At 49.7% G+C, this 24735-nt stretch overlaps 6 protein-coding genes across 6 annotated transcripts; 2 read left to right on the top strand and 4 right to left on the bottom strand.

The window, feature by feature from the left end:
- Nucleotides 1-179: 179 nt before the first annotated feature.
- On the bottom strand, nucleotides 180-1978 carry PSV08DRAFT_214514 (uncharacterized protein). Its single transcript, XM_014219951.2, has 7 exons — nucleotides 1933-1978; nucleotides 1777-1866; nucleotides 1695-1727; nucleotides 1450-1644; nucleotides 1299-1400; nucleotides 506-1190; nucleotides 180-457 (listed from the first exon to the last, which is right to left on the bottom strand). Exons 1-7 carry the CDS (start codon nucleotides 1950-1952, stop codon nucleotides 380-382), a joined length of 1203 nt encoding a protein of 400 aa, XP_014075426.2. The 5' UTR covers nucleotides 1953-1978; the 3' UTR covers nucleotides 180-379.
- Nucleotides 1979-3194: 1216 nt separating this feature from the next.
- On the bottom strand, nucleotides 3195-7284 carry PSV08DRAFT_367634 (Poly(A) polymerase pla1; the record flags this gene model as incomplete). The annotated part of the gene is made up of 8 exons (XM_066093127.1): nucleotides 3195-3372; nucleotides 3419-3533; nucleotides 3589-4856; nucleotides 4910-5052; nucleotides 5103-5418; nucleotides 6098-6099; nucleotides 6356-7083; nucleotides 7137-7284. 8 exons carry the CDS (start codon nucleotides 7282-7284, stop codon nucleotides 3195-3197), a joined length of 2898 nt encoding a protein of 965 aa, XP_065950042.1.
- Nucleotides 7285-7899: 615 nt separating this feature from the next.
- Nucleotides 7900-9015, top strand: PSV08DRAFT_260396 (uncharacterized protein). The gene is made up of 2 exons (XM_014219947.2): nucleotides 7900-8699; nucleotides 8778-9015. Exons 1-2 carry the CDS (start codon nucleotides 7959-7961, stop codon nucleotides 8922-8924), a joined length of 888 nt encoding a protein of 295 aa, XP_014075422.1. The 5' UTR covers nucleotides 7900-7958; the 3' UTR covers nucleotides 8925-9015.
- Nucleotides 8975-10984, bottom strand: PSV08DRAFT_398352 (mate-domain-containing protein; the record flags this gene model as incomplete). The annotated part of the gene is made up of 4 exons (XM_014219946.2): nucleotides 8975-9644; nucleotides 9702-9760; nucleotides 9811-10448; nucleotides 10504-10984. 4 exons carry the CDS (start codon nucleotides 10982-10984, stop codon nucleotides 9110-9112), a joined length of 1713 nt encoding a protein of 570 aa, XP_014075421.2. The 3' UTR covers nucleotides 8975-9109.
- Nucleotides 10985-13915: 2931 nt separating this feature from the next.
- On the top strand, nucleotides 13916-17457 carry PSV08DRAFT_193768 (uncharacterized protein; the record flags this gene model as incomplete). Its single annotated transcript, XM_014219945.1, has 3 exons — nucleotides 13916-15048; nucleotides 15098-16555; nucleotides 16607-17457. The coding sequence occupies 3 exons, from the start codon at nucleotides 13916-13918 to the stop codon at nucleotides 17337-17339; spliced, it is 3324 nt and encodes a 1107-aa protein (XP_014075420.1). The 3' UTR covers nucleotides 17340-17457.
- Nucleotides 17458-21755: 4298 nt separating this feature from the next.
- Nucleotides 21756-23479, bottom strand: PSV08DRAFT_260356 (uncharacterized protein). Its single transcript, XM_014219944.1, has 2 exons — nucleotides 22811-23479; nucleotides 21756-22759 (listed from the first exon to the last, which is right to left on the bottom strand). Exons 1-2 carry the CDS (start codon nucleotides 23238-23240, stop codon nucleotides 22131-22133), a joined length of 1059 nt encoding a protein of 352 aa, XP_014075419.1. The 5' UTR covers nucleotides 23241-23479; the 3' UTR covers nucleotides 21756-22130.
- Nucleotides 23480-24735: the final 1256 nt, after the last annotated feature.

Genomic DNA, 24735 nt, shown 5'->3' with positions numbered 1-24735 from the left:
GCAGTTTTCTTCCGTGCATAGCCAGGGCCTATAGGTGCTGGGATATTTATTTGGGCCCGTGATACCGCAGTCGCAGAAAGCTGTTCCTGGTCATTAATATATATTATTCCCTCTCAAGGCCAAAGTATATCTCTGAGAAGCGCACTGTGCAAGCTTATGCAAGCACATTCAAGAGTTTGTAGTGATAAATATAAATCGATAAAAGAGGCCCAACTATCAATCCGGAAGACTGCCAATTGTGCAAGTCCTGATCATGCGACAGTGCCCACCTCCTAATGGCACCCAATTCCCGCAACACAGGTATTGCACGAGTCAGCCACCGAACAAAGTCCCACGATCGACATACATACAATGCAGGCTAGTTGGGGTCGTGATGGCATCAGGTGGCCTCGGTGGCCTCATTATGCCGACTCTCTTTATTGAAGAACCCAAGGTTCACCCGCATGGCCCGCAATATCTGCCTTCATGATTAGCGCCATTTCTCAATCGAGCATGAGTTACGAACGCCTTTGCAAGCTTTCCTTTGCTTTGCGTCTGCTATCTCTTTGATCTCTTTGGCTTTCATCTCCAGCCATTCTTCTGGTGTACCATGAAAGTAATAATCCAGCTGCTCGGAAAAGATCCATTCACTGTCATCGTCGATTGGATTAAAGAAATCGTAGCCTAGTACGCTGACGTTCATGTTGGCGTTTCGAAACGTAGCTAAAAAGGGCCTGATAGTTTCGAGGACCTCAAACAAGCCCTTTTTGTATTGTATGTGCCAGGGTAGATAGATTTTAACTTTTAGATGTCGGTTGCCTTTGAGCATGAGAAGGCTATCAAGACTGTCTTCCAGAGTCGTTTTCGCGATTCTTGACATCCCCAACCCGTAGGGTGAATTTTCATGTATACTTATGGTAAGGCTGTTGATAACATCTTTGATAGGAAAACACATGGGCCCGAAGTGGTTACGATTAAGGTGGGCTCGAACACATCGGTAATCGATTTCAGCGGCTGTTATGGCCCTGAAGTACCTCGTTGCAGCCTCAGATGCAAACTCGATGCCCACGAATTTAGAGTTAGCGAATGGTGGTACAGAAAGACGCGGCAAATCAAGAATGGGTTGGTCAGATATCTTGACTGCATCAGGGATTTTTGAAAGAGCCATATCGAGATGTTCGGCATGCTCATCACCCCAAAGAAGATCGTAGCTATGAGCACAAAATGGTCAGCGGAATCTCCTCGATAATTCCACCTTGCCAGTTCTCATAAAAGGCCTTCCAATTGTCAATCTGCAGCTACAAGAGCCAATAACGCACATCTGATCGCGAAGCTCGCGCGGCAGTCTTGAAAGGATGAGCGATGTCAAAGGGGGACATAATTCCAGTTCGGAGCACGCCGTGGCAACAGTGTTTAGTTTTCTATAGATAATCAGCCATCAATCCACACATGATTCCTGTGTAAATATACTCTTCAGTAATGACCAGCTGTTCTTTGAGTCGCCGAAGCGTGGGATCCTTATCCATCCTTTGCTGGTCTTCTTCAGCTTGAGCTTCCAGTTCTTCAAATTCATCGTAAATCACCATGAGTAGAGCTCTAGCTATTCTGTCTCCATCAATTTCTTTCCATGAATTTCCAAAGATTCTTTTCTTGCGTGCTTCAATGCTGGAAACATTAGCGGCGTGTATCAACTCGAAGTTACAATATTCGCAAACTCTTGTTTTATCCCGAGGTAGCTGGTCATGATGCTAGTTCGGGCGTTAGTACATCATGGCCCATGGCTCCAAAACTCCTTACGCTCTTCCTTCGTCGTACAAGCTAAGTAACTGCACAGACTGATCATGATCAAGGCCCCAGAGCCTGCGATCAAGTCCGGAATTAGGTTCACTATGAAGAAGTCAATCAGCTGCGATCGCGTCACCAAAGGGACAATTGATTGGAAGAACACCGTACTGGCGCAATTGTTCACTCATGATTCTTGTCTGATAATATGAATAGTGAATTGGGAAGAAAGAACAGAAACGAAATTGGAGATGGCATCTGTTGACTGCCTGTTGGTAGCTGCGGGGCGTTTAGGCGTCAGCAGGTCGTGATTGGTGGATGCAAAGGACGGAGTACATGCGTTTTCACGTGAGCACATGCCCCATGAACTAGTCAGGCAACTGCGACTGTGACAGTTCAATTTGCGGAAAAAGTGCGTTCGATTTGCAATGATCCTCACCTTTATAACACCTGTCCCATCAGTTGTGAGACCAATGCCATTGTTCGAGCGCTAAATATCTCACTATAAGAATATTCTATTGTTGCCAAATAATCTACACCTGGAATCTCAAAGGAACAGCACAGTATTACACTGTCCCGGAAGGCAAGCAGCACACATCATCTCTTCACATTTAACAGTCAAGAATCCCCTCTTTCACGACTTTGCCGGAGCCCCAAGGCTCCATATGTTTGTAAATTTTGGTTGTACAGACCTGCGAAATTACGTACAGAAACCCTATGCCTAGGCTTGCTGCCGCTACTAAAAAAACAACGCCTTCGCATCTAACCGGTCACCTGCCATTATGCGAAGTATTGAAAGCAGATATGACTGCCCCCCCCCCCCCCCCCCCTTCCCTCGAGCCAAAAAAGAAACTCAAACACCATCGCGTGCGTGCGTGCGAGCTATGGGTGCCTATCCCGCTCTTGTCGCAAACGCCATCTGATGCTTTTTAAACGCCAGGTTAAAACGCCAAGTAGAGTATGGATCGAAGAAAAATTATTGTAAAGTGGACGTGACCAAACCTATTTGTAGTGTTGTGTTTTGATGCGCAAAAATGCACTCTTTTCCTACTTTTTTTCTGGTTTTCTTGTTAGAGGCCTTCGGTAGCACTGATACGCACCTGGAGCGGCGTTTGATGGCCGGTGCGAAGGTATGCGTGCGCTCGGCGTGTAAACGAATCCGGTCTCGGAGGGCAAGTTGCTAACAAGGTGGATCTTTGGTTGCGCATCAAAATGCAGCCGGAACTGAATAATAAGGAAACGTCAGAAACCCCAAGGTTGTAAGCAAAATGAAAGGGTGGAAGTATTGCGAACATGCGCAAGCTTAGCTGAAACAAAGCCTATGCTGCCGTCGGAGTAGGGACTCCGTTGGCAGCAAGCTTGGACTGTTGGCGCTTTGCTGCAGAATGTTCGCTGTCCTACATTAGCACAATCGTCAGCATGATGGTGTAATACTACCCCCGAGACACGGGCGAGCGCTGGGAGGATTTGGTGAGGCGTTCTTCACGCACGTCAAGGCCAGTATCGGCGAAGTGGCGCTTAGCACTTTTCGCGTCCTTCTTCTTTTTATCTTTGCTAGGCTTCTTCGGCCGCGTTTCTCCCGGCAGGAATACGTCGTCAGGAAGTGCAGTGCTACTTGGTCAGTGAACGGTAAAGCGACAGTGTTTGAAAGACTTACTTGCGAGTGTGAACCACCTTGACAGACATAAGCTTTTCGTCGTAAAGATCTGAGTCTGTGATATAGCTCCTAAACTGACTGACAGGGTAAGAGATATCCAGCGACTTAGTAGCATCTGTCGGAATAGTCAGCATGGTGAACCATGAAGTATGCAAATTGATTAGACGCACCCGGAGGCAAAGTGAGGCCAATGTAGAAGGTCGTGGTGTAGATGATGTGGGTATCGTCGTCGGCTGGCGCAGTGCCGTCCGCAGGCACTTCAGAAGCTGGAATCATGTATTCGAGGGAACCCTGAGTAACTTCGTGGAACTGATCGTCTTTACAACGATGATACCGCTCGAAGTAGTTGATGTATGGACGTGCAGTATCGATACCAGTCTGTCCATCATCAATACCCTTGACAATGTGGCGGATTTTGGACTGCACTAGTCCAGAGAATGTCGAGTTTGCCTCCTTAGTCCGACTTGCAGCAACCACACTCAGGTAATATTTGTGGTCTTTGGTAAAAAATGAGTGTCGTTCGAATAGTGCATTCCAGTCTTTTGTTCCCGCAAAGATGTGTTGTAGGATCTTGTCCGCTCTTCCAAATTCATCCTTCATAATACGCAGGGTAGATGGCATGACTGTATGTGTGGCACACATGGAGGGGAATGCAGGCGTGATTATGGGCATGAGGTGTGCTCTGTCACCACCATATACCTGTGGGTTCCATACTCGCAAACCCAAATCGCCTTCTTCGATATGCTTCAGCATGACCGGTCTCGGCCAAGTCCACTTATACATCAGACTGAAGAACTTGGAAACAATGGTAGCACCATTTGCCATGGGATATAGTTGGCAAATACGAGCAACCATGATAGCCCACGCGACACCACCAGGGTATCCGAAGACAGCTCCGTAGATGCCTCTACGGTTGGACCACAGCTTGATGGCCCTCAGAGCATGTCTGAAGCTGACTTTCTGCGGTACCGCATCCAGGAGCTCATTGGTGACTCGTGTACCGTTTACGCTTCGGGTTGCTGATTCCGACAGGCCCTCTAGATCTTTCTTCTCAATAGTGTCCATGTTCCTGGGTATCGAAGACCGCTTCGGCAACGATGCAAATAGCAAATCTATGCTCACTTCACGGTATTCCATCTTGATAATCGGCACGAAGGCATCTTCGACGGGTACGAACTCGTTGATGTCGTCGACATTGGACATTTCTCGAAAGGTTGGAGGGAAGAATTCGAAAAACTCGTGGATGGCCACGAATTTAGGCGCGACAACGAGCGTGTCAATATCGGACGACGGGCCATGAACACCGAGAGCATAACTGCCAAATGTGAAGATCTTGCCGCCTGCAGCATCGATAACGGACTGCTGCACACCCTTTTGCTTTCCCACGCGACGGATGAATTCTTCGACGACTTTCTGAATGTGTTCGATGACTTCTTCCCTGTATCATGTCAGACAAGCGCTCTCGCATCCTCAGCAGCGGGCGTGACGTACCTCCTTCGGTTGCCTTCTGGGGTTTCAAAGACGTTTTCCGCCTTGAGTGTCTCGATGAGCTTGTCGTTCAGCTTGATGTCATGCTCGGTAGGTGCGGCCTCTGAGATGGCACTAGTGACACCAAATTGGCGGGATGGCTTCTTCTGGCCGTCCATGGTCGACGTGATGGGATGGGTGTGGGGAGTCGCGCAACTTCGGAGGTGCTGCGGTACGCTGATGTTTGGCGGATCCTGCTAGGTAATGAGGCGCGTGTCGGAGTGGATTGTCGTGAGAGGCGGCTAGACTGAAGGGGTTCTGGTGATGTTATGAGCGCTCCCACATGGCGACGCGACTTTGTTTGATCCTGGGTCTGGCAAAGGAAATGAATGCGACAGCAGAAGCCTAGGATGCATCCGTCTTTGGCACGAGTCGTTGCCAAGCCCGCTAGGGCGCCACTGCAGTTGGTTCCAGGAACGGTCCAGTGCGTCGGCTCCTCCAACATCAACATGGCAAAACAGCTGCCGGCGCAGCTATCTCACAAAAGCGCCTTGGTATTGCTACCTCCTTCACATATCACTGCGCCAATCGAAGCAGTACGACGTGTCTACGACAAGCAGTTTCTACGATGGCCTCCGCATATCAACTTGCTGTACCCTTTCCTGATATCACCCTCCGAGTCTGGCAAACTCAAGGACGACATTCGCATCCGAATTGGACAAGTAGCCCGCACCATACCCCCTTTTCATATGTCACTCGACTCAAATCAACCTGGTGTCTTTCACCATACTCTCAAGAACAAGACCGTCTGGCTTGGCCCCACCACTTACAGTAATATCCGAAAACTTCAGGCGGCTTTGCACTCCGAATTCTCTGTGAATGAAGTTGACCGAGACCGCCGGCCTTTCATGCCCCATCTTTCAGTAGGAAAAACAAAAAGCCAAGGTGGCGTAGACACGATTAGCGTAGAGATTGCAAAGAGCATCTCCAGGTTCCGCACACACAATGTAGAAAAAGATAACAAATCCACTGCCCTGGAGTGGTATGTCGACAGGGTTCATGTCCTTGAACGCAAAGATGAGAAGGATCCCTTCAAGATTATTGGCACTATATCATTAGGGGAAACTAGTACAAGGGCGGAGCAGGCGACTACTTCAGTCGGCTGATTCAATCACGTTCCGACTACAGCGACTTGGGTGAGGCAGTATGTACGCCTGATCTCAGTTCTCAGCAAAGAAAGTCTTCAGTTGCTCATCCAGCCATTTGACGTCCTCTGTCGACTGCCCAGGTCCACCAGCCCTGTTTCGTCCGTTAATCACGAAAACGTTGTTACCTTTTTCATGGGTAAACTCACCAGTGGCCCCAAATTGATGGGAAAATCTTCAGAGTTCCTACGCCAGGCCTCATGTTCTGAACTTCAATCTCAGAATCCTCGGGTGGGAAGTAGAGATCTGTTTTCGCTGGGAGAACCAGCGTCTTCGCCTTGATAGCCTGCATGGCCTTTTTGAAGTCACCGTTATACGGCTCTTGTTGTGAGCAATCTCCAGCTTGCCATGTGTGCGCCATTGTGAGCATGTTTTCTGGATCTTTCGACAGCGCCCATGACTCCCAAAAGTTGACAAGGAAGTCATCCAGGTCCTTGTATCCAAGCGTCGGGGCACTCTGATACAACTTCTCGCGATAAAAGCTTTGAGAGAAACCCCAACCAGCATAAACGCGTCCAAGGGCCTTGAGGCCGGCTTCTCGTGTCTCAGACGAGAATGTCACTTTCTTTCCTTGGGCTGTGTACAGATCTGGTTTCGCAACGCCTGCTGAACTGGTACCTAGCGCAGCGTAAAGACTACTTTTGACGCCCTCCAGGAAGACCTGGTTGTGCAGACTGGTCTTTGCGCTTCCACAAAACGGCACGGCAAGGTCCATGAAATCGGGAAACTGGGTGGCCCATTGATACGTCTGCCCAGCACCCATGGACCACCCGAGTACTGCACGAACATGTTTGATGCCCAAGTGCTTTGTCACAAGCTCATATTGCGCGCGCACGTTGTCGTAAAATAACACCTCTGGGAAGGGACGTAGAGCTGGCATGTTTGATGGTGAGGAGGATTGGCCATTGCCAAACAGAGCAGGCATGATAATGTAGTATTTGGACGGGTCAAGTGTTTTACCTGCGCCAGTGAGCCAGACATTGTCGGATATGGCTGTGTGGATTGATAAGCAATTGCAGCATGACGGTTGAGTGCGCAGTGCTTACTTCCAGAATACCATGTTGGATAGATGACGGCTGGCAGCGAAGGGTCACCTAGTGTCTTGTATGCGATGAAAGCATCTGGTATTTCACCTCCAGATTTGAGCTTGAAGTTGCCTAGATTGTAGGTTTGGTAGTCTTTCTCTGAGGACATGTTGAATTTGATTTTAAACTTTACAAATCGCGGACAGAAATAATGGCGAGAGCATTTGAAGCATCAGATGTTCCATGGACTGCAGGAAATGAGAGTTGTCATCTGTCATAGCGCTTTCAACAAGAAACCTTGGGTAAGCTGACCTTCCACTAAGCATTGGTGCTGTTATCATTCGTAGCGGGGTAGCTCAGATGCGTAGCGGGGTAGTACATGACGTTAGCAACCCTTCGGCGCCGTCTTTGGAGAACATGTCCCGCGTATAGCCGTTCAGACAACATCATTGTACCAAACACTTTAAGAAGCGGTAGTGATGCTGAGACGTTTTTTTTTTCTCCCGAAATAATCATGCTTGAATAGCCGTCTAAAGAAGCGATGCAGTGGCCTTTCTCGGGCGGTATGCCGCGGCTGCCTTTGAGTTTTCTGCAGGGTTCCGGGCTAAACATTCCTCCGCTAGTATTTGCCGTGTCTCCAACACGCCGTAGCTGCTTGATCATCACTTAGTAAACATTATTTTTTTTCCCTCATTGGAGTCATCTGCATCGATGAAAAGGGCAATCTTGGTCACGCGACGGCAACCAGTCTTGACCTTGACAACGCGTATTGAGCAGCACCAACAACCTTACCTCTGCTTTCCAAAAAGAACATACAACAAAACAACTCATCAATCCCCCACCATGGCTGCCGAACGCGCAGCTGCCGAAAAGGAAATAAAACGCAACCCACACGGAGACTTCAAAGCAGTCGAAGCCTCGCGTCCCCCCTTTGACAAGACGTCCTCTTTTCACTACATGCAAACACCCAAACCAGACTGGACACCCGGCAGCGGACCCAATGATGCCTCCAATCAAGGAAAATCGCACCGCTCCATCGCACCCTACGAGCAAGGCCGCCCCGTAGTCCACAACTACAAGCTCCTCATTTCAGCCATTGTCCCACGCCCCATCGGCTTCGTCTCAACCATCAGCGCAGATGGTCAATCAACCAACCTCGCACCGTTTAGCTACTTCAACCTCGTCAACCACGACCCCCCCATGTTCGTCCTCGGCTTCGCAGGTGGCATGGACAAGGCCAAGGACACGCTGAAGAATCTGCTCGATACCAAGGAAGCTACCGTTAATATCATCTCAGAGCATTACATTGAAGCTGCCAACTTTTGCAGCATCAATGCGCCGCCGGGAATTAGTGAGTGGTCGTTTAGCGGGCTGCATCCTGAAAAGAGTAAGATTGTGAGACCGGATCGCGTCAAGGAGGCTGTGTTTAGTATCGAGGCGAAGCTGGTGGATAGTGTCGAGTGGACGAGTAAGAACCCTGACACGCCGGGCAAGAAGACGGGCGTTACGGTGTTTATTGAGGGTGTCAATTTCTGGGCGAGGGAAGATGCGATTGATGAGCAGGGTGTGCTTATCGATCCTGCTGTAAGTTTTCTGCTTGACTATCACCCGTGTGGGCTTGCTGTCGTGTCTGATATGAGCTAATTTGTTTGCGTTGTTCAGGTTCTCAAGCCCATTTCTAGATGGGGTGGTATTACGTATGGGCGTACGACACAGGCGTTTGAGCTGCCTAGACCGGATTATGACGAGGTCACCAAGGATCCAGAGGTCAAGAAGTTGGCGCAGCCAAAGGGCGAGAGCCAGTTGTAGACGCGGAAACCTGCATCTAGACGTTTTGGTTTTGAACAAGAAAGGGTTAGAAGAAGAAATACACGCTCAAGAATTAATTTCTTTTGATTGATATTACGCGTTCTACCCTCCATCATGTCTCCTCGTATCTCATTCTTTTTTTTAAAACCCACCAAGACTCCACTGCATCAGAAAGAGATCTTCATCTACTCCTGTCGCTCCTTGGCATCCTCGACCGCCTTCCTCCAATCATAAAACTTCATATAGATGCCCTCTGAGATGGTAATGCACGAGCTACCTACAGCACATCCAACCCAGAGTCCTACCAATTTCAAATCCTGTGGGAAGCAAAGGAACAGGGCCAATGGTACAGCAATAACGTAGTAAACGAACAGATTGCAAACGCCGCCGACACTCTGCTTGCCCAATCCACGTAGCAGCGCATTAACCATTGCAGTTGTCGAGTCTGCAAACTGAAAGGTAGCGAGCAGGGGTAGCACAGTAGCAACAATGCTCACGACTTCAGGATCGCTACTGAAGGCGCGGGGCAAGACGTTGCGGAATGCTGTAAGGAAAGTAAAGTCGATAAGCCCGATTGCGAGAAAGGTTGCAACGTAAGTTTTGGTGGCTGTCCGGGCTGCAGAGAGGGAACCTGCGCCGATGAGATTGCCCAAGCGGGTTGAAACTGCGACACCAACGCTAAAGGGTACGTGGTAGATGGCTACAGCGAGAGTCATGACGCTGCAAATATCGAATTAGTATCGAATAGAAGAGGTTGGAAAGGGTGTGATAAATTACATTGATTGGGCTGCTAGATGAGCCGTGGAAAGATAGCTCGTTGAGAAAGTGAGAATGTCCTGAGATGGTTAGCAGATTGGACATAAAGTTTTGTAAACGAGTGACATACGAATGCAAGCCACTCTGTTTCCACCATGATGATACCCGGCACTGCCAACTTGGCCATTGGTCCCCAATTCGTAAACGCAGCTTTCGTGAAGCCGCCCCAACACTCTAGCGATGCGGGGTTCACAAAGTAGACATAGATGAAGAGGAGTAATGGCAAAAGGTTGTTAGAAACAACGGTTGCAAGTGCGGCGCCAGTAAGGTTCCAATTCAAGACGAAGACAAAGACATAGTTCAGGGCAATGTTGACTGGTGTTGCAATGAGCAGCACGAAGAGCGAAGCATTGAAGAGCCCCTGGGCTTGTGTAAATCTCTTGCCGGCTTCAAAGATTGCATATCCTGGTGCACCAGCTAGCAGCAGTGAGAGATAGTAGCCTGCAAGGTGAGCTAATTCCTTTTCTGGAACAAGAGCTGCAAGGATCCAGCCCGAACATAGCCAGATGGCGCCAATGGGAAGGGTGACAGCGAGCATGAACAAGATCATGCGTTGAAGGTGCAGACCAACCATGGTCTTCTTGCCGGATCCATAGGCTTGCGCACAGAGAGTATCCAGAGATGTGGCTAGACCTTCATAGATGGCTAGTCCAGTGATGTTGGCGGTCATGGTAGCGAGAGAGACAGCTCCAAGCTCATCCGTCCCAACTATATTAGATGCGAGTCAGTTGATGCCTCAGGGGCTATTATACTAAGCACTTACTGTGTCCAACAACAAAGATAGTCACCAAGCTAAACGAGTACTGCAGTAGGTACGTTCCCATGAGCGGAACACTGTACTTGAACAACAGCTGTGCTTCCTGGCGCGCCGTCGTCCCCAGCTCTTCCACCGTGCCATCTCTTCCTAGTAGACTTTCAATATCGGTCGTGTCAGCAATAGCTCCATACTGATACTGCTTCGCTGCATTGTCGTGGGCCTTTAGCAAGCCGACGCGCTCAGCGGTGCTCGTGGAGAATCGGCGGGCCTCGGAAGGGTCCATTGTGTATACGGTGCTACCGCCAGAAGTAAAGGGGAAAGGAACAAAAACCAGGGCTAAGGACGATATATCATAGTCGTGGCCTAGGGGCGCATCTCTGGTGTGGTGATCGACTTTGTTCTGGCGTTTCGAGCTTACTTTTGGTTGCGGCTGCCACAGTGGGGCGAGGAGCTGAGCTTCTGGCCCCTGTGTCGTCAATGGCGCCATACGTGTAAGTATGGGGCGGCTTGCAGCGAAGCAGTAAAGCGCCGGAGAACTTAACGGAGAGTGGGCAGCATAATCCGCTTACAGGCGCCTGTGTGGGGGACCTCCGCGAATGTTGTCCAGATGGGGGGAAACCTGGTGTAAGGTTTGCCCACAAGTGGGCTTAGGTTTGTTGATGGATGTGGGTGCGGAGACGGGCTTTTCTTTTCACGGGCACAGTCCGTAGCTTGCCATGGCTACCATGTTCAGCTACGATTGCCAGCCGCAATCGTGATCCAGACTTTGGGGAGAGTGCGGACCGTGAAAGGCACCGGTCAATTTTCTATTGGCGAGCGCTCGTTTGGTAGACTGTCTACCTCCGAACCAGCCGCGGTCCGCGATGCACTACTGTCCATTGTCGATACATGCACATGGATGGCTGTCGAGGATCTTCAACAGTCATCTTAAGACTGGCACCCTTGTCCTAGCCAAAGTGATAGCAAGAGATACTACCATGGCGGCTGAGTAGTGCAGAGTATTAAGGAGCTGTTGCTAATGTTGGTGTTGTTTTCGTCACGTGAGCTGTAGTTAGCCGAGGAAGGAGGTCCATCTTGGCATACCTTTGATCGGTCGAGTATCAGCAGAGTTTCTTACCTAGAGCCAGTCAGATAGCGTTTCTTCGTGCATTAAGAGGGCCTGTAGAGGGATCGTACATAATTCGTATGCAGCTAAAGATACACTCAACCAGGAACAAGGCTGATACTCTCCCTGCATAACTAAAATTCTCCTCCTACTGCAGGCTTGGACGAATCGAGCGTAGCGTAGTGTGAGTTTTCTAGTTGCGCAGCCAGAGTAAAGGCGGCCTGAAAACAGAACTAGTCCGCTACACATCACCAATGGCCACGAGCGCCTTCGCATGGAGCCACAGGGGTACAACTAAATTCGTGTCCAAGCATCTTTATATCAAGATGTGACAGGAAACGAGTTGGGTGCTTTGCTAGAAACACCATTAAACGAATGCGGTACGGAGTGTCTGAAAAGCCCTCTAAAGATATCTTATCACAACAACTCCGCCGTACGGAACGGCTTAATCGAAGTAATAGTCTCAAAGAACAGGTTGAGATTTTGGCGAATAAACGGCACTAGTCGTGAGCTTCTTTTTGAAGAGCTATGACCTCAGGTAATAGAATCTTGCCATCTAGGGAGAGATTTTGGGTGTTGATTTAGCTTATAAGCATGGTAAAATAGCACGCGATTGGTCATTTGACACTGCTGGAGTTACATCAAGGCCTTGTGCAACATTGTCTCTTACAATGGATAAAGATGAGCAAATTTTTGGTTGACATGTCGAAAGGTTTCGAAGGCTACAAAACAGTATATTCCAACTCAACCTAGGAAGATAAAACGAGTTTGAGATAGCAGTTCTCGGTCATAGATATATTAACAGAAAAAATACTGACTGTTTTACTACTGATAACTACTGCTGTGCTTGTGTCTTCCCCCCAAGCCCGTACTTTTCTGAAATAGATAGAATGATCGGCTTTGCACATTCAAATGAAATATTTTGTCACACCAAAATGGAACAATGGCCTCACTGAGAAGGATTATGCCTAAATCTACACTATATTGCTTCTGTTCCCTCATATGATGAAGTGGCAGATGACCATACTGAGTTTTCTTTACCCGTGGTAACCCAAAGTTTTACGTGCCCATGCTGAACCTTTGGAAACCACTCTGAAGTATACATAATTGTGAGATACTAACTGAAAGCCCACACCTTTACGTGGCTAGCACTGCGCATAAAAGAATACATTAATACTGCTGGAAAACCTTTTATTTCTTTTTCCTTTTTATTAGCTATAATGCAGCGTAAAGAATGGAAGTAGATTATCGTTTTCTGTCTTTGCGCAAGTGCTAAACTAGTATGCACGAGGCAGAGAAACGGCGCCGAAAGCGCCTGCGCCGATACTCCAAACAAGGCAGCCTAGACTTACACCCCTGACACAAAAGAAGTGTTGGCTTTACAACTCATCCTTCACTCGAAATTGGCTCCAGCATTATTGACAGAAGTCGAGGCAAGTACAGAAGTACATAACCACTTGCAGGTGATTTCGCCTATCTAACTACGTTATGCTCAATATCAACTCGGTTCATAAGAAACTCGCAGTACTACTCCAAGTTTAACAACGGGGCTGTATAATATGCCGCTAGCGTCCTTCCCCCCGCATTACAAGCATCTCATCGAAGCAATATAGAAAGCCCCTGATGGTCACAACACGCAGTGCGGCGACCCTTCCTACCGCTACGGGCGGGTTATAAGCAATCAACGCGCTTCTCTAGCGCTGTGGAAGGGCATCGGTTTGTAATTTTTTCTTTAAATTTCTTCAGTATCTTGTATTAAGTAAAGGTAAGCAACGAATGATGGTGGAGACTCCGCACGTGGTTTGCGAGCATTAAATCCCTCATTTTTATATCCCTCAAGCTAGCACACGGAAACTGCCAGGACACTGTGGGAGCTTTCACCAGATCTGATAAAATCTCCGAATTCAGCCACAGATTTGGAGGCGTCTAGTGTTCAATTGGCTCAACCCACACCGGCTGATTTTGGTGTATTACTATGAGGGATTTTTCTTGGGCTGATGACGCGTAGAAGCGCATCAAGCTGGTTGGCCACATACGACTCGGGCCGTTGATGGTAAAACCATTTGGTGTAGCTTGTGACTTAAGCCACGGGCCGCTATGACAGCAAAAGCTTCATTCAACGATTGCCGTTAGTCTAGGCCACAAAGCCTTTCATTGTAAGATGAGAGTCCTGTTTTATTTGATCGCGCTTGATCACGATTGCAGAATCCGACAAACAGGCTTGCGTCTTTTTTCTTTCCATTCCTAGGAGGCTCTTTCTGAGGTGCATTGCCACACTATACTGTCGGCCTAGCCCACAGAGCATCCTCAACAATGACCCCCAGTAAGGGCAATGTGCCTGACGATCACGAAGAGAACGAACCCACCGGAGATATAAACGACATCGAGAAGCAAGAGAGAACGACCCATATTGTTTGGGAGGATGTCAATCATCCCGGGAGGGGCCGTTCAGACGGTAGAACCGTTCGCCGCCAATCGCGCAGCAGAAGCCAAGGTTCCATTTCGAGTGTTCGAAGTCGTACAAACTCTATATCTGGCATCCCTATCGAGTTCCGCACGCTTTCCATCCAAGTGAGCGAAAGCAAGGCCAAAGCAAGAGACCCGCCATTGAAAAATACCGGCGATACCAAGAACGCGAACAGCGATTACTTTGGGCAACTCGACTACCACACACTGAGTGCGAAGAGCGTCTGCGACCGCTTCAACGTCTTTGAGAAGCAGGGTCTCAGCAAAGAGGCGGCTGCTACACGCCTTCAGCGCGATGGCAAAAATGCGATCCCTAGCCCACCCGAACACATGTGGCGGAAAATCTTCTGGTATGTATTTGGAGGCTTCTGCTCAGTGCTATGGATTGGAGTCATCATCTTCTTCATATGCTGGAGGCCTTTGGGAGACCCTCACCCTGCAGCGTATAACCTGGGCCTGGCCATCTTAGTGCTCATCGTCATCCTCCTTCAGGCCTGCTTCTCAGCCTTCCAAGATTGGTCGACGAAGCGAACGATGCAGTCAATCTTGGACCTGCTTCCCTCGGATGCAATGGTCCTCCGCGACGGCTCATTTGTCAAAGTTCCTTCTACCGATATAGTTGTCGGTGACATTGTTCGTATCTCCATCGGCGACAAAGTACCTGCCGACATGCGTTTGTTGACCACTTCGGGCGATGTACGATTCGATCGTTCGATGATAACGGGAGAAGCCGAGGAAGTAGACGGTGCGCTCGATTCTACAGACGAAAACTTCCTCGAGTCTCGCAATATTTCTTTCATGGGAACTATGGTAGTCAATGGCAGCGCTGTTGGCATTGTTGTGTTGACAGGAGAGAATTCCGTCATGGGTCGTATCGCGCAGGCGACGTCTGGAGTCAAGGAAGAGCCTACTCTTATCCAACGCGAGATCAGCCGATTCGTCTACATTATCGTAGGCTTGACAGTATTCCTTGCACTCTTGTAAGTTTGAAAACTAGATTATCCATGGAAAAAGCTGACCGTACAAAAGGTTATTGTTCGTCTGGGTCGGATGGTTACGAAAAGACCACAAGGGCTTCCTCTCCGTCGTCGCCATGCTCAACAACGTCATGGGTTGTGTCGTCGCATTCATTCCCGAGGGCATGCCCGTTGGCGTAGCGCTGACGCTCATGATGGTAGCGCGACGCATGAAGAGTGCCAATGTCTTACCCAAGGGACTCTCTACAGTTGAGACTCTCGGATGTGTCAACGTCATATGTTCCGACAAGACGGGCACTCTCACTGAGAACAAAATGACGGTAACTTCAATAGGATTTGTGGACGAGCTGAGGTCTGCGGAGGACCTTGCACCTATACTCGTTTCTGAAAGCTGTCCAGGAGCTTTGCAAAACCTCCATAAGGCCGCCATCTTATGTAACGACGCCATGTTCGATCCTACAACTATTCAATTGCCCGTAAATGAAAGAGCCATTCAAGGCAATGCGACCGATGGAGCTGTGTTACGTTTTGCTGAAGGGGCGAAGCTGGGGCGTTCTCTCCACGAGACTTTCCCTCGCGTCTTTTCGATCCCATTCAACTCAAAGAATAAATGGATGCTCTCGCTACACGAACAAGGAAAGAAAAGCGAAGAATCGGAAAAGCCAGATTATTTAGTTCTTGTCAAAGGCGCGCCCGATGTGCTACTCCCAAAATGCTCCTCTTGGCTGTCATTCCACACAAACACTGTCCAACCACTAGACAGTGAAGCGCGACGCCTTCTATCCCAGGCACAAGAGAAGCTTTCGCGCAATGCAGAACGTGTTATCATGCTCTGCCAGCGGCAATATAAGCCAGTTGCATCCCTGCGCTCAAACGCCTTTTCGGATGAACTTACTGAGCACGCTCTCACTGACCTAACTATCATTGGCATTTTGGGCATCCTTGACCCTCCACGTCCAGAATCAGCTGAAACTGTTGCAACGTGTCGGAGAGCCGGTATTAGATTCTTCATGGTTACAGGCGACTTTGGTCTCACGGGAGCTGCAATCGCCCGGCGAATCGGTATCTTTTCTAGTGACAGAGAACCGGACACAATAGCGGACATCGTAGATCGCAATGCTTCTGGAGATGTGGCGACTGCAAAAACCGTGAGTAGTAGCTCTGGAAACCAATCTCTACTTCTCGAGGGCACACAGCTTGGCGATCTGAGCGACGCTGATTGGGACGTGGTTTGTCAATACGAGGAAATTGTGTTCGGGCGCACAACACCTGAACAGAAATTGCGCATTGTCAATGAGCTCAAGGGACGTCGAAATGTAGTCGCTGTGACTGGAGACGGTGTTAATGATGCCCCTGCCCTTCGTGCTAGCGATGTAGGTATCGCTATCGTGTCCGGTTCTGATGTTGCCCTGGAAGCTTCCGACTTGGTCCTGATGGATAAGTTTTCTTCAATCATCGATGGTATTCGTCTTGGGCGACTGGTATTTCAGAACCTTCAGAAAGTTATTGGGTAAGTCCATCGACTCTAGCAAGACAATACGTGACTGACTCATTGGCACAGATATCTCTTACCTGCAGGGTCCTGGTCTGAAATTTGGCCTGTCATCCTGAATGTTTTCTTTGGAGTACCCCTTCCATTGAGCTCGTTTCTCATGATCATCATCTGTGTTTTCACGGATCTCTTCTGCTCGCTCTCCCTTATCATGGAACGTGAGGAGTTCGATCTTCTCTCGCTACCTCCCCGAGACACCAAACGCGATCATCTCATCAACGTCAAGATTTACATACAGTCATATCTCTTCATTGGAGTGATGCAGACTGTCTGCGCGCATTCCATGTTCTTCCTTTACATGTGGCGTCATGCAAAGATACCTGCTTCCGCCCTCTTCTTTGCCTACGAAAAGTATACAGACGGTTTCTATGGGTACAGCATGGACGAACTCAACTACTTCAATACTGTCGGACAATGCGTCTACTTTGTCACTCTTGTCATTTTACAATGGGGCAATATTCTATCTATCCGCAACAAGCGCCTCAGCATCCTACAGGCCGACCCGTTCCGCAAAGAACGCCGCAATCCTTGGCTCGCTGCAGGTATTCTTATCAGCTTGGGCATTGCTATCTTTGTAACGGAGGTTGAAGGCATACAGAACCTATTTGGTACTGCTTCAGTACCAATAGAGTTCTGGCTCATTCCACTACCATTGGCGCTCGGTATTATAGTTATGGATGAGATGAGGAAGTTGGCTGTTAGGATGTGGCCAAATGGGCCCATTGCACGCATCGCGTGGTAGTTTCAGATGACCTGGTATGCCAGATAATCTTCTCGCATGTTTCAGTATGTCTGCATATAATTAATAATCAGAGGACGATGATAAAATCCACACAATAATACTTCCGTTTCGTAATTAATTGGGATTTGAAATTTACTTTACTTCGTGTTGAGGCCTACCTTACTGGTAGCATGAAACGTTGATGTTAAATTCAGTGACGAAAATACACATCTGCCCCAAAAATGAACACCGCATATGCTTATCATCTCATGAGATTCAACCCCACAAACTATAGATAGAAGTGGCAAGTCGCACCGTTGATGCAAATTAAACTGACATGAAACCAAAGACTACGCATTCCTGGAATTGAAACCCCTTCCCATGCAAGCAGAATAAACTCCGCATACTCTAATATCTGCGACGGCCGTTGGGCGATTTTTTAATTGTATTGACCTGACATCCCTATTGTCATATTAGTATTCTTTTTGCGTGGCAAAATCCTACACAGATATCAACTTACGCCTTGGCCATTGCAATTCCCAGCAAACGTTCAACCACCAGAGTTACACTGGCATGATGCGCCGGAGCCACGAGTGCATGGACCGCCAGAGATGATATCGGCTCCGTGGCATGTGAGCTGCGTCTGGGCTGTCGCGAAGCCAGAAAACAAGAGCATGCTGGTAGCGACAATAGAGACGAAGTGGAGTTGCATTTTGAAGATTTTGTCAGATTGAGAGTATCAATAATTATGGAAGACCCAGCTTCGCCCAGTTTGGCTATGAAAGCAGAGTGAGGTAAGGTCGTGGCGTCTTCATCACTAACTCGTGACATGATAAGAGTTAGATGTACCCACGATGCTTTCGATCCAGGGAGTGTCAGCTTCATCAGATCGGTTTTGTTGAGATCCCACCGACCAATTACTAATCTACACCATGACAGCCTCTGTATCTACCCGAATTGATTGATACGCTCGGCCTAGACTGATCAGTGATAAGCCTATAGAGTGTAGCTATGGTGAAGCAGAATAACAGGGAAACAAATATGCAGAGGTATCAAGTACGATTAATCAGGTGTTTTCCTTGATATTGACGTAAAGACATAGCACCAGCGCAAGTATCGAGGTGGGAGAAACATGTCCAAGACATGGATCAACTTCTAGACCCAGAGGTGACGGTCTATAATATGGGATGAGGTTGTACGCAGGTAAGACCTAGTTCTAACTACGACGGAACATGCAGGGGTGGTTCCTGTCAAAGCAATAAATCTTAGATGTGTCAGTTGCTTATACCAAACGCATCTGCCCGCCATAGTACCGTCCAGTGTTCATTCTCACCCTCTCCTATGAAAATCATTCTCCCCTTCTTTTCGGTTTTCTATCAATGATCTAAACGCCATCAAAGATGTCTTTTAGGTGGCCTGAAACTGTTTTATGAACGCTTATGAAGGAGATAGGCGAAGTCAACCTGCTCGTATTAGATTAGAAGAGCATATCTATATTTACCAAGTGACTAATAGGAATTTGGATTAAAAGGTTCGAGCTAGCTACAAAATAGGTCTACTACACCTGATTGGGACCCGTGCATGATCTATGAGTATACTCAGCTCAGAAAGGAGCGAAATGCCCCTTCCCTTTATCCACGACCTCGTTATTGCAAGTAACAAGAAGAATTATCTCCTCGACAGGGATAAGAGCACTAAAGGCCAGCCAGCATCCACGTTAGAAGGTGATGATCTTTCAGGACCGAAGATTACGTAATTGGCATCCCGCCAAGAAGCATTACCTCTATAGTAACAATGATGGAGGGAATAGCAGAACTGAAAACAACAGGGGTACAAAGATATATATATTATTATACCTGTCATAGTCAGTCTTTTTCAATTGAAGCCTCATAGCATTATCTTGCGGTATACCTCGTAACTATCTCACGCTGACCTAGGCCGAGGGAGGGAAGTGTATCCTTGATCACGTATAACATGGAGCTTAGCGACCTCGACAGTTAAAAAGGATACACGACAAACAGCAGATCACACAAGTATCTCAAATCTTAAATTGATATAGTCGCATGTATTGTGTTTTACATTCTGCTGTCTCATGTCGGTGAGAACCGGATGCGAGAACTATACAGAGACTATTGAAGCCAGTCAACAGCACTCAACTCACCACTGCAAAATGCCTTGCACCGACATCTCGAACCAATCACGCGAACAACAACACACTAAATTAGCGATAGTCATTACAAGGTGTCGAGAAGATGCTATACTTGGCAAATGACATAACAGTATTGTGGGCGAGTATGTCACGATGCTGCAAGCTCATTCGCTGAACTAGGTAAAAACACATCGGCGCCATGGCCAATCATGAGGGCTCATTCATTTCGCATAGCAAGAAACAACAAAGTCAAAAAACTCAAAACGCGAAACAAATAGCGAAATCAAAGAGAGAGAAAAGATTGATAGTCGTAGTGATTCCACGGGGTGCGATAAAAATAGCAGTATGACCCTATTTCTTCTTTCCTCTGGCGCAAAAGACAAAAAAGAGGACAAGAAAGAGAAACACCATAAAAAGAACACGAACACTCAAACTCTCTGTACACAAAAAAGATCAACAAAAGCCTCACTTTACAACACTCTATCCCAATACGATAACCTTTTTCCCGCAAGGATCTTCCCCTCTCCACACTTGCCCTCACCCCCCCATGTTACGCCTAGCAACAAGCCTCCTCCCCCCCGCATACCGAGAAACCTCGCGCGGGTCAGAGCGGACGAACACGCACATGCACACACATGAAAAACAAGACTACCCTATCCCATTCGATCGGAAACAAACACGTTGAAACATGGACGAATTTTTTTACAAAGTGGCGAGCAAGTTTAACGCCCCTCCCCCCCCCCCACCTGGTGACCTGGGTGTGTGATATCCCAAAGCGGTAAGCCGTTGATGGGCGGCCCTCATTACTCAGTGGGGCATACCGTCCGTTTTTACACTAGTTGCCTTTGCGGGCCAAGTTTGTAAGTAAGGAAGAGGAAGCGCCTCGCTTCCGCCCTGGCCATTCCGCATGCCCAAAGTGCAAGCATTAAGAGAGATAGAGAAAAAAAAACGCATGAGGCTGCACACGCCGCAAGCATGCATGCAATACACAGAAAAGGGTTGAGGGGGGTTTGTTATGTCATGTCATGCCATGGGCGGAATGCCAATGCCTGCCAATGTTCATGCCAATGCCCCCAATAAGGGAGGAGGTGAGGGGGGAAGAATGGGAAGCGAGGGAGAGAGAGAGGATAGAGAGCCAACCACACACACACACATACACACACACACATACACACACACACATACACACACACACACACACACACACACAAGACGCGGCGAGTAATGAAAATTTCTGATGTCTTGGAGCATGTAATGCGGAGAAAAATGATAATGCATGTAGGGGTTTTATCTTGGTATGCCGATTCTTGATAATGCCGAGAACGCCCGGGCCGTACCTGATGTGGCCATTTTTGGGCCTTGCAGCTTTTGTGGCAAAGGCCAGAAATATGTACGGGAGGGCGGAAAGAACGGAGAAAGCACATTCCGTCCCTCTCTTGCTCTCTCTCTCTGGCTCGCGATTCGTCCCGCATCTGTTTTTTTTTAACGAGATTCATGCACTAACAGAGGTAACATGACAGAGGGTTAGCGGGTACGGGCAATTTCTTGTTGAGGGTGCTTTAGTTCAAAAAAGACCCTAGTTGCCCATCGGCTTCTGAACAAGATGCCCTGGTAAGATGTGAGCAAGTAGTAGTAGAACGGGCTTTGCTATCAGGACACAAGGGCACAAAGGGGAATAGCGCCGTGTCCGAGTTTTTTTTTTTCCCTTCCATCTCGTGCCGACGACTGGGTCTTGTTACCCCACGCACGTGTGGGACTGAGCAGTGGAGAAAGAAGGGCCGAGCGTGGCTTGAGCTGGAAAAGACGTAATGGCCAGTCGGTTAACCCCAAGGGCGATGATGCAACGATTCGGTGAGCAAAAAGAGCGGGCGGGCGGACAGCATCATCATCCATTACGTCGTTTGTTGTCACTGTTGCTGTTCAGTTTTTACCGCCTCGAAAAACAAACGAAGACGCAAAGGGAGTGGTGACGGACTGCTTGAGCAATCGCGGTGAGAGTAGAGCATAACGCAATGCGACGCGTGTGTGGCATGGGGGTTACAAAGCGCGTGTTTGACGGTCATTGGGGGTTAGTGGTGTGTGCAGGCAGTGTAAAAGATGGGCGACCAATCAGCGCGTGCGAGTGAGGCTCGGTGCCCGCACCCGTACCAACGCCCGTGGGTGATAGCTCCCGAGACCCCAAGGTCCCTGATCGCACGCCTCCTGCCGCTGCTGCAAAACAAATTTAACTTTCGGAACAAAAAACAACACGGGCGATCATTAGACATGCCATTAATAACCCTTGATATGCACAAGTAGATTTGTTCATTCTCGACTATTGCGTATGCATGCGCCTGTAGTTCCAAAGTGCATTTTTTGGGGGAGAAGCGGCCAATTACCGCACAAAAAAAAACCATACCATCTCATGATGGTAAGAAAAAGCAATGTCGAAAGTTCCGTCGACATGACGAAATGCCGAAAATCATAGTCAATGGATTCTATAGGACAAGTCCCACCCAATGCATGTAGTAGACCAAAAGAAATAATGCCAAATCCCAGCACCAAGACATGGAACCAGTCCGAGGGTTCTTACATGGAAATAACGCCAGGGAAATGCAATGGCAAGAATAGTTCAGACGCATCAAATATTGACAGTGAAGAAAAGGTAAAGGTGGATGCAGGCATTAGTCGGGTCTGGCGAGAATGGCAGCCACGGCGTCACACGGGGCGCAGGGCTGGATTTTGCGTTTCGGCTCCTCAGGAGCAGGAGCAGGAGGCGGGCATACGCACTCGTCCTCGTCGGAGCTGGAGGCTGAGGCCCGGCGCGCTTGGGAGAGCCCCGAGGCGTCTTTTGGCACAAAGAAGGACCCGCTGCGTTCGTATTGTGGCGTGCTCGATCCCTCGGCAGAGAGGAATACTGATGCACGTCTGGAAAAGTGGCCGCTCGATAGCTCGTCGTCGCATGAAGGGTAGGCGGTGCCCCAAAAGGGCAGCTTTGGCGGAGTTCCTTGGCCGTTGTATGGCACGTAGATGGATCCACCGCGCGGTCTCAGGAATGGGCTGGGGTCGTCAAAGTCTTCAAATGGACTCTCTGCTGCGCTCTTGTCCGATTCTTCTTTGGTGGCCTCGAGGTGTGATCTCTGTAGCGCCATTTCGAGCTCTTCGGCCGAAAATGGCTGCGAAGCCTGGCGGGTGCGATCTGATCCAGTAGCAGGCCTCGATGATTGGCGGCCATCGCTAGTTCGAATGGCGCCTTGTGACTGCTTGCGGCGAGCATCGCGAGGATCCTCGGTAGGATTGCGAGAGAGGCCGACTAGGCCAGGTTAGCATGCCATCTGCCATGTCGACGAGGCGTTGCACATACCATTCAGGACGTCACCTTCGTCGTCGGATGCCTCTTTGATGTTGGCGGGCCTGTCGTCGCCAGCAATGCTGGCACCAATGCCGCTATCTACCCACTCAGACTCGGGGTCGTAGTCTGAGGCACAGCTACCCCTTCTGCTGCGGTGCATGCTGCGGCTGCGGCTGCGTCGCCTAAAGCTGCTCCGACGGCTGGGAAGCCTGCTTCCCATGGGTGAGTAGAGCGAGGCGTTGCTGTGTCGGCGCCATGCAGTCGAAAAGCTAAAGGCCTCGAGCTTCTTCTTGTGCTCTGGGTCGACGGCACGGCGGTACTTGAGCGGAGGCATCTTCTCTCCAGGCTTGTAGAAGTCGGACTCTGGCTCTTCTGGCTTTGCGATCCTGTGGGAGCCAGCCGTGAGGACACGCTTTAACCTTGTGCGTAGGTGGCCGGGCATTGTGGGCGGATGGGGTGATTAGATTACTGTGTGGTGGTGTGGGAGGGTGTGGAGGGAGGGGATGTGCGCCGAAGAAGAAGGCCGTCGGAAGGGCGAAGCGATATGATGTCGGGCGTAGTGAGGCTGATTCGGTGTGGGGGGCGTGACACAGACGCTGAGGGGGCCCTAGGCCTGATTGGAGGGCGGACCACAGATGGAGAGACTGGGACGGACACTGGACTGGGACTGGGACGAGAGCCTCGTCAGGCGGTTGCAGTTGCAGGCTGGGGAAGCGGAGGGGGTTATAGCTGTAGCAGAGCAGATGGCACCCAAGCCCGTGTATGACGGGCAGCGGGTGGGCGGCAGGGCGAAGCTAGAAGAAAACGCGGAGGGGCGCCGCGCTTGGCCGGCTGCACTCTAACGTATGAATGGATGCAGCGCAGGTGGTGTATGGATGAGCTACTGACGCGACGGTGCCGGGGGGGAGGTTAGTGACCAGGGCCGGCAGCACCTCTGGGCCAGCCTGGGAGAAGCGAAGGAGAAGGGGGGGGTTGCGTGGGAGGGCGGCCAGGGTGAGGGTGCAAGCGAGGGGCTGGCGGTAGAAGTTTTCTAGAAAGGCAGGCAGGCGCGAAATGCGCAGGCGGTCGGAAGCCGTCGGCCGACAGCATTTCCACTCTTCCATCGTTCGACTGTGGGCCAGACTGGCTGCGGCGTGAGCGCTAGGCCGCTGGGGGGGTGAACTGCCGTTGGCCATGCAGCCATGCCTTTGCCACTGTTGCCCGTAATTCGCGCATTGCTTTTGCCCAAGCCCTCTCCAAACCTACCACCCTCCGAGCCGCCGGCCTCGTGTCGAGTCGATGCTCCGTCCTGCTGCTGTTGCTGTTGCTGTTGCTGCGCCCGTCGTCCGCCTGCAGCCGCTGTCAAGATCGACTTTGCGCGCCCGCGTTGGCTGAAGATCGCCCATCTGCTGCATGTGTGGTGCGGAGACGAATATCCAGAGTACCTCCTCTATCTGCAAATTTAACACAGTACGGCCGAGAGTGCATTGTACACATACGCCCCTTGGTGGTGGCCGTAACAGCCAAATGTAACCTCTACGAGACATCAGTGCCACCCTGACACGGCTACACACAATGTTTCCACGGTTGGTCGTTCACGTCGCGCCGGACAAGGCCGTGCTGGGATGGACAGTCGACTGAGCTGGACCGCACTCGACCTGCACCGGACGGACGGCTCACTAACATGACGCCGCCCCGCATCCCTCAAATCCCATGCTCTCCTTTTTTACCCCATGGACGGTAACACAGACACACGCACGCCCACACCCAGTAATCGGGTGCAGCCCAGCGCTGAACAGTAGCGGCAGTCACCCTTGGGGCGCTGCATCGCCCAGCCGGCGCAACAATCGCTGCAAATGGCAAGCACAAGTAGGCGCCCTGGCCTACATACCCATCGCTGCATCACCACAGCCGTCGGAGCCGCCGTCGTGATTGGCAGGCGCGCCTCTAGCCGCTGC

Source organism: Bipolaris maydis (genome assembly GCF_028858645.1).
Source record: "Bipolaris maydis strain C4 unplaced genomic scaffold PSV08scaffold_1, whole genome shotgun sequence".
NCBI lineage: Eukaryota > Fungi > Ascomycota > Dothideomycetes > Pleosporales > Pleosporaceae > Bipolaris > Bipolaris maydis.
This window is presented reverse-complemented; position numbering and strand designations above follow the sequence as displayed.

What these genes read in the sequence shown, in the direction of transcription:
- PSV08DRAFT_260356 (XM_014219944.1), bottom strand. Translation starts at nt 23,240, where the DNA reads ATGCCCGGCCACCTACGCACAAGGTTAAAGCGTGTCCTCACGGCTGGC. An exon ending in CGAAGGTGACGTCCTGAATG is followed by an intron (nt 22,760 to 22,810) that starts GTATGTGCAACG and finishes AACCTGGCCTAG; the next exon opens with TCGGCCTCTCTCGCAATCCT.
- PSV08DRAFT_260396 (XM_014219947.2), top strand. Translation starts at nt 7,959, where the DNA reads ATGGCTGCCGAACGCGCAGCTGCCGAAAAGGAAATAAAACGCAACCCA. An exon ending in GTGTGCTTATCGATCCTGCT is followed by an intron (nt 8,700 to 8,777) that starts GTAAGTTTTCTG and finishes TGCGTTGTTCAG; the next exon opens with GTTCTCAAGCCCATTTCTAG.
- PSV08DRAFT_214514 (XM_014219951.2), bottom strand. Translation starts at nt 1,952, where the DNA reads ATGAGTGAACAATTGCGCCA. An exon ending in ATGAGTGAACAATTGCGCCA is followed by an intron (nt 1,867 to 1,932) that starts GTACGGTGTTCT and finishes ACTTCTTCATAG; the next exon opens with TGAACCTAATTCCGGACTTG. An exon ending in TTGTACGACGAAGGAAGAGC is followed by an intron (nt 1,728 to 1,776) that starts GTAAGGAGTTTT and finishes CGCCCGAACTAG; the next exon opens with CATCATGACCAGCTACCTCG.